Source organism: Talpa europaea (assembly GCF_964194135.1).
Source record: "Talpa europaea genome assembly, chromosome: 8".
Lineage (NCBI taxonomy): Eukaryota > Metazoa > Chordata > Mammalia > Eulipotyphla > Talpidae > Talpa > Talpa europaea.
Genome location: NC_140075.1, coordinates 107,510,116 through 107,524,704, shown reverse-complemented (window position 1 = coordinate 107,524,704; position 14,589 = coordinate 107,510,116). Strand labels below are relative to the sequence as shown.

Sequence of the window (14,589 nt, the reverse complement as noted above, 5' to 3'; positions counted from 1 at the left end):
TATAATTCCCTGTATACTCATCTATAACTCCATAAAATGATTCAAATTTCACTTTCAGTGTGATCACTTTTCATTTCATTGTTGCAACTGGCATCTTCACTAAACAGTTCCTTTTTAAAATTGTTAATTTTTATAAGTTAGCACACAAGTTTATCATTGAAAAGGAGAGGGAACACAACTATGTACGTTTTCATTGTCTGTGAAATGAAATTCAGTTGTCAACAGAATTCAAAAACAGAGATTTGTTGGCCAACAGGCACATGAAAAAATGTTCAACATCACTTGTAATCAGGGAAATGCAAATCAAAACTACCATGAGATACCATCTCACACCAGTGAGAATGGCACATATTAAAAAAAACTAGCAACAACAAATGTTGGCGAGGATGTGGGAAAAAAGGAACTCTCCTGCACTGTTGGTGGGAGTGCAAACTGGTCCAACCACTATGGAGAGCTGTGTGGAGATTTCTTGACCTACTAAACATAGAGCTTCCATATGAGCCAGCAATTCCACTCCTAGGTATTTACCCAAAGGACACAAAAACATCAATTCCAAAGAGCACCTGCACCCCTATGTTTATAGCAGCACTGTTTACAATAGCTAAGCTTTGGAAACAACCCAAATGCCCAAAAACAGATGACTGGATCAAGATGTGGTACATATACACCATGGAATATTACTCAGCATTCAAAAAGATAAACACATGCAATTTGCAGCAACATGGATGGCACTGGAAGGGATCATGCTTAGCAAAATAAGCCAGAAAGAAAAAGAAAAATACCAGATGGTCTCACTCATAGCAGGAATCTAGAAAACTTAAATAAGGGACCAGGAAAAAGAATAACTATAAGAAAGAAAATATCAAAATCAACAACTAACTATGAACAAGAGACACTCTATGGGGGGTGGGGGGCAGGGAAAGGAGGGCTTGGGGTAAAAATAAGGGGGTTGCAATTGTATCGGGAATATAAAAATAAAATTTAAATAAAAAAAACAGATTTGTAATTTACATAGCAATGTGTGAACTGAAAAGCAAGCAGTAAAACATGTACTTTACACAATCACTCATAGCTAAGATACTGTGTATACTGAAATTTGAATTATATTGAGAACTGGTTTTTTGTTTCTTTTTTTTTACCAAACAAGCATAATAAAAATTCACACACCTAGAAACTCCACAAGGACAGGTGCATTTACTTTCCTGAGTCCTCAATCCCTGCCCCAAGCATTCAATAGAGGTTTCATAGCCATTCTCAGTGGGAGACTATGCTAACTAGCTCACCTGAAACTCAGGTTTTGCTTTTTCTTAAGTAGAAAATATTGACTTTCCAAAATTCAGAATAGTAAGCTTCTTGACCTAGAAGGTGTAAGCAGCTAGAAAACTAGGTAGTAACTCCATAAACAGTATCAGGAATGTCTAAGAAGTAAATCATTCAACAAAATTTGGCTTTAATAAGACAAGATGAGAAAATGACAGACTCACATGCATAAACTTTCTTAGTCGATATACAGTATCAGCAACTGCTTCACCAAAAAACAGTGTATCTCACATATTCACATTCCTTTTCTTTAATAAAATGATTTATCTTTACTTTGCTTACAGCAATGACTAGGCCTAATGAGTAATTATACACAATTGGAAGAAAACCCAATCTTAAATTCCTTTATCTACTGATGAATTGTTCTGTTGCCCTTTTTTTAAGCCTTAGCAAATGTTTATTAAACAGAACTGAATTGAGAGATGACAAGTATTTTTTCCCTTTTCTTGTTCCATTTACTTATTTATTCCCTTTCATCCTGAAACCATAAAATATATAAAGAAAAAAGGAGAAAGATTATGCTTAAATCTACTTACATGAAAAAATTAAAACATGTAATATTCATAGTCTCAAAATTTCTTTAATTCCATCCTTGACTAAGCTCACTGTGATAAAAATAAATAAAACATACTTTTCTTTCAGTCACTTTCTTTTTTTTTAAGGATTTTTATTTATTTATGCATAGAAGAACTGGGGTATAGGCCTCAGGTGGGTGTGTGGGGTGGGGGTGGTGATAGGAGGATTCACCATAGACAGAGTTGGGAGCAGAATAGGCAGATCCACTGAAATACACTGTTGAGGCAAAACAGGAGAGGTCTGAGGTGCCATGTGGGTCAGCTCCCTGGCCAGGGATCAAACTTATGCTTCAGTGGCTGGTGATAGTTTGATAGTGCTGAGGCTTTAATCCCAGCTCCACTAGGGAGGCCCCTTATTTAATAATAATAATAGCCACTAAGAAATTCTTGAAAGATATCTACCACTACTTGCACTAAGAGACCATAAGAGAAATAGACAAGGAAGAGTGAATACTAATATATAAATATAATGCCTACCAAATATTGATCCAATAATTAGCTTCTGTACAAACAAAAAAAAAATACAACTATTGAAAAAAGAAGCAACAACTTCAGTAAAATCTAAATGTGTGATTTAAAATAGGTTTGCATTTAGAAAACACTTAAAAATCCCATTTAGTTTTTTTAGATACTTTCTTACTCCAAATTGTGACTTATTTTCATACTAAGACAGTAATATATCACCTAACATAATATGCAAAAATTCAAGTCAGTCTGGTCATGCATATCTATACTGCATTTATCTACTTGCACAGTTGAGCAGAAACGAGTGAAAATACTTTGTCTAACCATTTAATTTTGTTTTCACCTAACACTAAAGAGTCAGGTTTTCAGCAAACATTCACAATGGACACAGCACTGGCAACCATGGAGACAGTTTGTGTTGTAAGTTTAGATGTAGGCATAATGTTGCCATTCAAAAAAAAAAAAAATGAAGTACTTTGATTTACAAATGTCAGGGGTTCGCTCAGAAAAAATCAGGGCAAATTGAGAGCAGAAGAGATCATTTTAAAAATGTTATGCAAACAAAAACCAACAACAGGGACCTCATCAAACTAAAAAGCTTCTGCATTGCAAAGGAAAATATCATTAAAAGAAAAGACACTCCATTGAGTAGGAGAAAATATCTGCACATTATACAAGTAACAACGAGCTAATATCTGCAATATACAAAGAATTCAACAATTCAACAAAAAAGAAAATAATTGTCATTTCAAAAAATGGGCAGAAAATTTAGCTACTTCTCCAAATAAGACAGAGATGGCTAATAAGCACATGAAAAAATGTTATCACTTAGCATCAGGGAAATGCAAATCTAAACCACAAAAGAGATGGCACCTCACAGCTGGTAACAATAAAACTTTAAATACCACCTGCCACAGCAAACAATGGTCCATACCAAAAGGGCCAGAAACAAGTACTGGTGAGGATGTGGAGGAAAAGGTGGGGATGTAAACTAGTATGGTCCCTATGGAAAACAGCATGGAGCTTTCTCAAAATTTAAAAAAATGCATCTATTATACCATCCAACAATTCCCCTTCTAGGTATCTATCTGAAGAATACACAAACATGAATTCAAAGGAACATATGCGCGACTATGATCACTGTGGCACTATTTACAATAGCCAAGTTATAAAAACCACCTAAGTGCCCACCAGTAGATTAAGAAGATATGGTATATACACAACAGAATACTACTCAGTTATTAAAATGATGAAATCTTGACATTTGTGACAATATGGATGGAACTAGAGGGGATTATGCTAAGTGAAATAAATCAGAAGCAGAAAGACTAATACCAGATGATGTCACTCATGTGGAATATGAAGAAATAAAACAAAGAAACAGATCAAATGAAGCCAAAACAAAACCCTAGAAATATGACTACAGAATTGAGGCTATCCAGGAGGGGAAAGTGAGGAATGAGAGCCAAGGTGGGAGGGGGCCCAATGGACTGTGGTGAAAGATTATAAGTACTTTGGTGGTGGAAGTAATGTATTAATACACATTAGAAACGGTGTGAACCTATACCTCTCAATCACATAGTGCTATAGCCAATGATAGATAAATAAAAAAATAACAGTTAAAAAGAAACAAAATACAAGGATTATTTAATATAGGATGGGAAAACCCATTGTATTAGTATCATACTGCAGGCAATATTATTGGCATATGTAAATAAAACAATGGAATAAAAATAAATAAAAATTTTATACAGGATAATAATGTCATCCATACGTAATTTGTTAAACGCTTTATATACGGCTTTTTTCCACTGCCTGTTTCTCTACAAAATGCCAAGATTCATCTGGCAACACACCACAAAATAGAGTGGTTGTACAGTTAATTTTATCAGCACTATTTTGGTTCCTCACAGTTTATTTATCTTCTACTATTAAAACTGAGGAGGAGGAAGAGGAGGAGGAGGAGGGAAAAAATTTTCATAAAATTAAAAAGTGCAAATTTATGATTTGCATACCTTTCTGGTTCCAACATATGTTGTGAAATGTATTTTTTTAATGGCTGCTGCTATTTTGTATTTCACTTGCCAAAAGATTATTTGCTCTGACTGCTATGCCTAACATCGCTCCAAAAGCTGATTTATGGAAATATAAGACACAGTAAGATTATTGAATTCAGAAATTACTTTTCCAATGATAAATCATTTTTATTTATGGAACTATTTAAATGAAATTCCATAATTCAAAGTCCTTTTATCACATGTATTCTAATCACAACTTTAAAAAACAATCTTTAAAATAGTTTCACATATTTTGAACAAGCACTAATGGAAAACAGATCATGCTCTTAATAGTACATTACTATATTTTCAGTGAACATAGCTACTTCTCATGTAATACTCATGAAAATAAGGCAGGGGAGTAATATATATGTTACCTGATTCAGCATACTTTGGAGTCAAAAGAGATGTACCCATCACTATGAATGCTGCAACATATTTATAGTCACACATTAAACTAAAAGTAGGCCCAATGAATTCAAGAAAAAACTAACACGTACTAAGTGCTTATACTATACCAAACATTATATTGACTTAAATGCTTTAAGGTAGAGATTACTGGATGGGTTAAAGAAATAACAAGAACATAAATGTTTATCAGTGTCTAAAACTGTGTGACTACTTCAATGAATGGCAGTTATAGTTAGGGGTGATAATATGATTTTTCAGATGATAAAAACTAAGCTTGTCCAAAGTCACCAAGATGGTGTCTAAGGGAAAAATTAGATTTTAATTTCAATTCTAACTCCCAAAAATACATTTTTCCACAAGTTTCAAAGCAAATTTTTATTAAAAAATACTCTCCTGCGCCTCCCTGGTGGCGCAGCAGGTTGAGTGCAGTGCTGTGAAGCTGTCCGCAGCCTCTGCAGCGTGGGTTCAATCCCCAGCTGGCCAGGGAGATACCCACATGGCACGGCAGACTGCTGCTGTCTCACCTACTGCTCTGCTCAGTAGTGTTTCAGTCCGTCTGCCTTTTCTGCTCCCCATTCTGTCTCTGCTGAATCCTCTCACCCTCCCGCACCTATGGCCTGTACCCCAGTTCTTGTATAAATAAATAAATAAATCTTTAAAAAAAAATACTGTCCTGCCCAGCAGTTTCATGGGAGATTAAGTAATAAAATTTCAGACATACAACTCTATAAACTTAATTCCTAAAATTTGAAAAATATTTACAAAAAGAAAATTCCTATGCATGGTTGGAATTTCTTATCCATAAACTCTTACTACTTAGCATTAAATTTATTAAAAGATTGTGAGCAATTCTCAACTTCAGGACAATCAGCAAAGTTCAGCCAGAGAGAAAGGGGCAGATACCTTGAGATTGGAATATTGTAAGTGGCTTATGCCTGGCTCTAAACTACTGGTATTACCCTTCTGGGGTGTCACTAAGTATTTCTGACAACTGAAACCCATTGAATTAAAGAAAAAAACCCAGACTTTCTTAGTTAACATTCAAAGTATTCCAAAATTCATGTGCCAGATGGTACCACCCTATTATTCCCAAAGGGAAATTTTACTCAGAGTACTTAATTAGAAAATAAAAATTACCTATTAATGCAAGCCTCTAAGCTCTAATTTGATATTACTGTATTTTAATCAATCTTTATCTTAAAAATGAACTTAATGAATATGCTGATTTGAATCAAGAGAAGTATATTTGTCCTTAACATCCAATATTAACTACTTGAGTGTTATCGGTGACAGTCCAAATTTCCAAAGCATTAAGGTATAAATTTTTATGTGTTGAATATTCTTTTGTGAGGGCACTGCATTTTTATAACAGTAACACAAAGACATTAATAGGAACACATAATAGGAACACAGAGTTCTAGAAATATTCTCAACACTAAGTTAATCAACTGCACTATTTAACACAGGAGTGTATGTTCCCAATCTTCACAGTAAGCTTTAAAATAAAATGTTCCCCACGGGTCCTCTTTGACCCAGATAGACTCAGACTACCCACAAAAATTCACAGTGTAAGACATAATCCAGCATGACACTTTCTTAAGGTCATAAAGTTCTTGGAGCCCAAAGACCCTAAGTGATACTACCAGACTAAATGTGGTTCACTGCTGGAGTGGATGCAAGAAAAGCCAGTAAAAAATATTTTAATGGTTGTCAGATAGGAAAATGAGGCAAGTTGATGCTGGTGTAGGCAACTTGCAGGATCCACCACATGTTCTAAGTAGCAGCTAGCACTGCCAACTTTAACAATCCATCAATGCCAGTCCTAACTCAGCACCAGACTTCTCCCCACGTCTGTCTCTGTTCCACCTAACTCTCATTGTGGACATTATACCATCTGTCATGCTAATATCTGTGTGACAGTGAGCTTCTGTTTTCAGTCAGGAAAGATAATCTCCAAAACCTACTTTAACGGTGTAAATTATACAACCCTTCAAACTTTGAATCCAAAGTCCCAATTTTCAGTAATATAAATTCATGGCACAGTGAAAACGCGAGCAACCGTGACTCAACGAAATAAATGAATCGTGATGCTCAGTTCTGGAATAACGTCCTATCCATGGCTCTGAGTAGCTGTGAGACCATAGGTAAGTTAGCGACCATGCCGTGCCCCACTTTTTTAAACCTGTAAATGAAGATGAAAGCATATGCCCAATAGGATCACTGAGAGAATTATCGATAAATGAACAATGTAAAAAAGTGCCTGGGACTGCTAAACTCTCAGAGAAATTCCCAGAGACTATGAGAAGATAAGTGCTGCTTCCCCTACAAAACCCCGAAATCCCATCACTTTCTATAACATTGCACAACCCCTCACAGAAAAGACTTCACATTAACAAATAATTAAATGTAGGGTTAGAGGTTATAAAGATTCAAGGAAACAACAGAGAAAGTATATACTTTTCAAAGAAGAGTAGTCATAAAAGTATGATATATTCCATAACAGTAAATATGTTTTTTAAACATTTATTTTACTTTTTTATGCATACAAGAGCTGGGGTATAGGCCAGAGGTGGGGGTGGTGGTGAGAGGATTCACCAGAGACAGAGTGGGGAGCAGAACAGGCAGATCTACTGAAATACACTGCTGAGGGGAGCAGTGGGCGAGACAGAAGTCTGCTGTGCCATGTGGGTCAGCTCCCTGGCCGGGGATTGAATTCACACTGTATTAGCTGTGGATTGCTTGATAATGCTGAGACTTAACCCCTTATGCCACCAGGGAGGCCCCAAAGCAGTAAATATTTAAATGCTAAAAAGACAGTTTTCACTGAGAAGCCCATCAGAATTACTTATTGTAAGAAAAAAATTCTTTCTGTATTGTGTATCTTCCCAGAGATTATGGCAGCTACTCCCCAAGATAACTTACAGGTGACAAGTGAAACTCAATGTCCTATCAAATCAGTGTAATATAAGACAATGAATGATGTAACTCCTCTGGTATACGAAAGAGAAAAAAATCTTAGAGCCAACTGTTTCAACACAAAAAGGTTTTGGGGAAATAAAGGAGGAAACTCTAGACTAGACTATGGAACAGCCTGAAGCAAAAAAAAATACCTGCCCTCCTGTGTCTTATTTTTTATATGAGGGGTTTTACAAACCTCATATAGGTTTTTATATGAGGTCTACTTACAACTCAGAAGGACATAAAAGAATGGTTGAGTTTATTTACTTCATATGAATAAAACCACTCCCCCAGAGTTCATTATTACTAAACTCTAGGCACACCACCAAGGCTTAAAATCATAGTAGAATAGGTTTTGTGTGTGAAGTGTTTATCTGGTTAGCAATATCTCTAATACATAATTTAATTTCCCAATTGTTCAATTCAAAGGAATTTGCTACCATAACAATCTTCACCATAACTATACTATATTCAACATGACAAAGTAGGTTTGTTCTCTGGTACTAGTTAATAAGGTTTCTAATTTCTCATTGATAAATTAAAAAGCAAAGAATAAACTCACTTTATTAAGGTAGTTAAAATATAAAACATAGCATGAATTACCCAAATGTACAAAATCTGTGGCTCCATCTCTCAAATATAACTTAAGTAATAAAAATCTTATAGGTACAAAAGTCCAAGTCTATAACTAAATGAAAGTTGTAGAAAACTTTATGAGAGAAGATGTTTCCCTGTGCCCAAGCAATCAGCTTTGAATAAAAACCAAATAGTGATGACTATTTTTGCTTTCTAATAAGAAAATAATAAATCATCAATTACAACTTGGAAGTTAGGTGATAATTCAATACAGCAGTTACTTATAAAACAACCATTCTGGTACAATATAATACTGATCTTATTAAAGCACTTACTCATAATTGGAAACATGAAGGAGTAAATTTAATTGGCACTCCAAGAGTTTAAGATGAGTTAGCAAATTCCAGAAGAAGGGACTAGACAGAATTAGCAAAACTTAATTAAAAATATTCATTTTATTCCAGAATCCTGAGGTATTTTTTTTTCTTCTTACATCCCCATGTAAGAAGAATGATAAATCCTTAAAAAGGCGATTTTGAAATATCTAGCAAAATTCTAAGTGCACATATTCATTAGGCCAGCAATTCTACTTCCAAGAATAATACATGATGTACAAAAATATGTGCACAATAGTAAATCACTGCTATACCACATGTATCAACAGTTACAACAGTTAAAATGGAACATTAACTGTTCAAAAAAATGTGGCAGAGCTACTATGTCAAATAGAAGATGATATAACATACCTTATTCAATGAAAAATACTTGCATAACATTTTATGATACCAGTTTTTGAAGTAACCAAATGTAATTTTATATATCCACAGAAAATGTCTGGAAAGATGTGTAAGAAAATCTCAAAATTTTTCCTTCTTTGGAATGAGACTGAGAAGGCTAATGAGACAAGCGTTTTATTATTTATTTAATGAGCATGTATTACTTTAAAACAAACCATCCTTAAAATTCTTAACTCCCCATGACAGGTATCTGTAGCCCAAATTAAGTGAGTTTCATTTTATCCTGAATTCTTCACTCTGTCTTAAAGCTTTCAAATTCAATAGGGCACAGTCTGTTTGTAGATAAGCTAATTAGCAATTCATCTGACATGCTGACCTAAACCACTAATTGGTAAAGTAGTCTAAAAGCTAAAGCTGTTCACAGTGGTTTATCTCTTTTATCAGGCATCCCTCCTCAACAACTGCATTTTCAAAAAGGTAGGTAAGAGAAAATGTAAATAAATGTAAACATCCTCACTTGTTCTATAGCACCCGCCTGTCCGTTACTATAGTCTCGATACTGTCCAAGCATCTGGTCTACTTGACGCAGGTTCCGACTGGTATCCTTAAAAAAGAAAATGGATTTTATTAATTGTTCTAAACAATAATTAATCTTAGCAGTATGTCAAACAAAAGTCAACCATTTGGCACAATTTATATCATAGTTTTAAGTTGGATATCCATGTACTTCATAAAAGTCAAATAAATCTTAACACCTCTGAGAGAGAAACTCAAATTCATCTGCATTTTACTGAAATCTAAAGCACATAATTTAAATCCTTACCCAAGATTCCATAATAAGCCAACAATAAAACCATAAATTATCAATTTGTACACCTCACCTAGTTGACACCCTTTATAAAAAAGGAATGCCAAAAGAACAACTCTAATAGATTGTGTACAAGAGAAGACATTAATTAAGATCAATGTTACTTCTATTATTTCACCTCAGAATTTATTAAAAGAAAAAAAGTATCTTAACCTTTAGCTAGAAACAAGTTTAGTTCTAAGCACAACAAAAAATAGTTCCCACATGAATATGCCAGATTCACCTCAGATGTCCTAGCCCTAATCCCCAGAACCTAAGCAAATGTTACCTCACATGGTAAAAGCGATTTTAAGAATTAGATTAAAGACCTTGAAATGGGTAAATTATTCTGGTTTACTAGATGGACCCAGTGTAAATAATCACCTAGCTCCTTTCATCAGAAAACAAAAGCAGAAAAGTTAGTGATGGATGTGAAAAGAACTCAAGCCACACTTGAAGGCTTTGAAGATGAAGGAAGGAGACCACAAGATAAGAAATGTGGGTAGTCTCTAGAAGATGGAAAAGAAAAATAACAGATATCCCCCTATGGGCCCCAGAAAAGAATGCAGCCTTACTGACATTCTAATTTTAGAGGAATGAGACCAGTGTCAGATTCTCACCTACAAAACTGCAAGAAAATTAATTTCCATTATTTTAAGGCATTAGTTTTGTGGCAATTTGTTACAGCAGCAATAAAAAAAAAACAAACTAATGGAACTGATCAAAATTATTTCTCAACTTTAACTACACAAAATCATTAAACACAAACATTACAACTTACCTGTAAAGTACTCGTTATAGCGTTGACCTTCTCGGTGACATCTACCGTAGGACGATTTTGAGAGTTCCTGTATATTGACCTGGCAGTCCATCGATTCAGTCGGTCACGAGAGCGGAAGTTGTCTGAATCGCTGGAGGATTCTGCCATTGATGTACACAAGTCCTAAAAACATAGCCCAGTCAGGTTAATGAAATGGTAAAGTATACGGAAATAACAGTCCCATTCAACGATTTACTTCTCTATCTTTTTAAGTCTTTATTACATTAGCCCTTTGGCATATTGTAATTTCTATGCACATAGTTTAAAAACACAACTCATTTCCCCATGTAATTCTCCGTTTTTTGGTTTTTTTTTTTTTTTTTTTTTGCTTTAAGAAATCCTCAGATATGAGTCACGTTCACAACTCCATAAAATAATAATCCCTTAATTTTGTGAAATGCTCTTAATTAAAAGCACTTCCACACACAGATTCTCACCCAATCCTCCCAAAGACACTGTAAGGTAGATGAGAATTTTTTTTTAAAGATTTATTTATTTATGCATACAAGAACTGGGGGGTAAGCCAGAGGTATAGGGAGTGAGGGGGTCCATCAGAGACAAAGGAGGGACAGAACAGGTCGATAGACTGATGCTGAGGGGAGCAGTGGGCATGACAGGAGAGGTGTGCTGAGCCATGCGGGTCAGCTCCCTGGCCGGCGATCAAACCCATGCCACAGCAGCTGGCAACAGCTTGATAATGCTGTGTCTTTAGCCCCTGAGCCACCAGGGAAGCCCCAAACACTTGCTTCTTTAAACAAAGTCCAATCCAACACACAGAATAACTAAATAAGAGAATTCCACTCATGTATAGTGAATATACTCATGCACTTTAAAGTACAGAATTAGAAAAATGCCATCACAGAGGTACAAATTCTAAAATAACATGCAGGAATGTGACATCATCAACATATTCACCAAAATAGGCCAGATGTCATCAGCAATAAATTCTCTAAATATGCTTCCTTCCCATCCTTAATTCCATTTTCTATTTAATGCAAAAGGAAACCATTTCATGCAAGTCAACCTCAAAAGTTTCATAAACCTTTTATAGAAGTTGAAGAAATACATTTGGAACAAAGAAGCATCAGAAAAAATTACTGATCAAAAATAGAAGTTTATAGAGTATTCTATAACTTCATTTTTGGTTTATATAAGGATTAACTTAATCTTTAACACTGGTCTAATCTTCCTAACATCTATACGGACATTTTTTCCAATTTATTAAATACATGGTATGATGAAATCTTTCTTTAATGACCTAGAATATTCTAGACTTTTGGGGCATTATTCTGAATGCATCTGGGAAGCACATGACCATACATCTAAAGGGAAGTGGAAGGAGTTTGCTAGATCTGTATATACAGATCCCAGAGCATTTAATGAAAACAGTCATGTTTTTTAAATGGCAGGTAAAGTAAAACTAAATAAAAGAGATAATCAAGGTCCTTTGTTGTGAGTTTAAGCTTTCCAAAGTGAAATATAGTCTATTCTTGTAGCATCAAAAAGAAAAATTAATGGACCATCAAATTTCTTTATACTAACTGAGCTAAGGAGTGAAGGGTACCCTGTCAAAGACTCATGCCTTTCCTCTAGACAAGCCTTTCAAAATCATTCCACACCCATCTTTTTGGTTTTTGCCTCACTTCCCCTATCTATAAATACAAAGGTGACCACCATGTAACTCCCCTCCCTGCTTCTATCAGGAACATGAACAGGACATTAAAGCTGAAGCAGTTGTTTGACTTTGCTTTTCCTGATCACAGCTGCTTCAGTCTCAAAAATAAAGATCAAAAAATCCTAGGTAAAGTTCACCTTTTAAACTTAGGATATTACTTCTCTGTGTGTCTCATAAATCTACGCCACATGACCAACAATCTTTTACTCTAAGTAAAAAGTACTTTCTAGTATTTTCCACTATTGAAAGCAGGAATTCTTGAACCAACATTTTCTGATAGCCTGCTCATATGTAAAATACTTTATGGATGCTTAAAAATACAATCCAATTAAATTCTCATAACAACTTATTAAAGTATCCATCTTTAACCCCTAATTTTATAGATGCTGAGGATAAGAGATAAGTAACATATAAACTTCATACAGTGATCATAAATTCACTTCATAAGTGATCATAAAACTCAAGATGCAGACATGGGATCAGTAAGGCACTTCTGTCTTCAATAGTATCTTTATTCCATTCAGCTCCTCTGTCCCTTAAACACTAAGTGTGAACAATATCAATAATCAGAAAAATCGCTAAAGGCAGCAGCAATATCATGGCTCACACGTACGTGTCTACAGCCTCCTCAACCTCCTCTCATTTCATTTAAGCACAAAGACATGAAGGAAACAGGGGAAATCAAATAGTAATATGAAGTCTTTACTAGGCAAAATGAAAAAACCTAAATGATATACCTATGCTACATTTACTCAAAAATAAATCAAACCACTGGCCTCAGAGTAAAGGAATTTTTATGTCCTTATTCCTTCCATCTCATGTACCATGGAAAATATCAATTATGCCTGGGAGCTATCTCTTTCACATCAAAATTCTATAGGTAAAAAGTATACTAATTTTCACTTTAGCAGCATAACTCTGGAAAGTAAATTAAAGAAACCATGAGACAGAATAAAACCAATGTGCTTATTATAATGATATTCAGTAAGAAGAGGAACAAAATAACCATCTTTGGTGACAGATTAATTTTTCCAAGAATATACAAGTTTTCCTATCAGCTGTCTTCAACAGATAACACATGGTATATGAGACTCTTCTAACGAGCAGAAAATTCGAGTTTCAACTTGACTACAAATAATAATAACTGAAAGTTTTATCACTATTTTCAATAGTGTGAAAAAGTTTTAAAAAGTTCAGACACTAATATAATAAAGATGCATCTATCTGGAATTAATATTATTCTTTTTTCTATTACAATCATTCTTATTATTCTTACTTTATAGAATTATATTGTTAATATTCTTATTATTCTCCATTATGAGATATGTTTGTATATTTTAATAAAATATGTATAAGCTATAAAAAAACTAATACCCTCCCACTCTACCCTGCTCCTATTCCTATCCCATCTGCCCAGGGATAACCACAGGCACAATTTTATGTATCTCCAGGCTATATCTTTATATTTTTATCACAGATATATGAACCTCATAGTCTTTTTATAAAACACACATTGTAACCCAATGATAAATACTAGAATACTACATTATTGTAGTTAAATGTGAGAAAAACATTCCCTTCAACTGCAGAAAAAGCAGTAAATATTGTCTGAAGCTTACTACCACCTACTGGTACAGAGAAAGCAATATTTACGCGGTCTCTTTTTGGGATGTTCAGCTTTTCCCCCAAGATTCTGGAAAGGACTAAAATGAGTGACCTTGGCTGAAAGTCTCTAGAGTCTTAGAAAAAGCTGTGGGTCTGAAACCAGATGGTAAAATTCTTAGAATAGTTGGTTTAGCTGTTTCCAACACATCAGTATTTAAAGGCATAAATATTGTTGCTTCTGCCTTAATGAACCTTATAAAGAAGACATACAGCCACCAGACCAAGTAATGAACTCTCATCAATCCATTCCTACTGAGGATCTATCTATCAAAAACAAATGCCTATATGCAAACCTGAACACTGAGGCCAAAATAAAACCACATACTGCCCTCTGACAACTGGGCAGGCACTGAGTCTTCACAAACTCAAGTCTGCCTTTTTTGTGATTTGACCTAACAGCCATCAGATCTCCTACATTATGATGCACATCGGTATGTATGAGAGCGGTAATTTATTGATTCTCAAGTCTCTTTTCCTCAGAGT

The 14,589-nt window shown here is 34.7% G+C and overlaps 1 protein-coding gene across 1 annotated transcript in view; it reads right to left on the bottom strand.

The window, feature by feature from the left end:
• CEP128 (centrosomal protein 128) overlaps positions 1-10,889 on the bottom strand; it is a gene marked incomplete at its 3' end in the record, with an annotated part of 367,236 nt that extends 356,347 nt beyond the window's left edge. Inside the window, exons 1-2 of the mRNA XM_084240528.1 lie at positions 10,728-10,889; positions 9,617-9,703 (exon numbers count right to left, since the gene is read on the bottom strand). Of these exons, the coding sequence (XP_084096654.1) occupies positions 9,617-9,703; positions 10,728-10,874 (234 nt within the window). The 5' untranslated portion in view covers positions 10,875-10,889. The remainder of the gene's footprint in view (positions 1-9,616; positions 9,704-10,727) is intronic.
• Between the last annotated feature and the right edge of the window lie 3,700 nt (positions 10,890-14,589).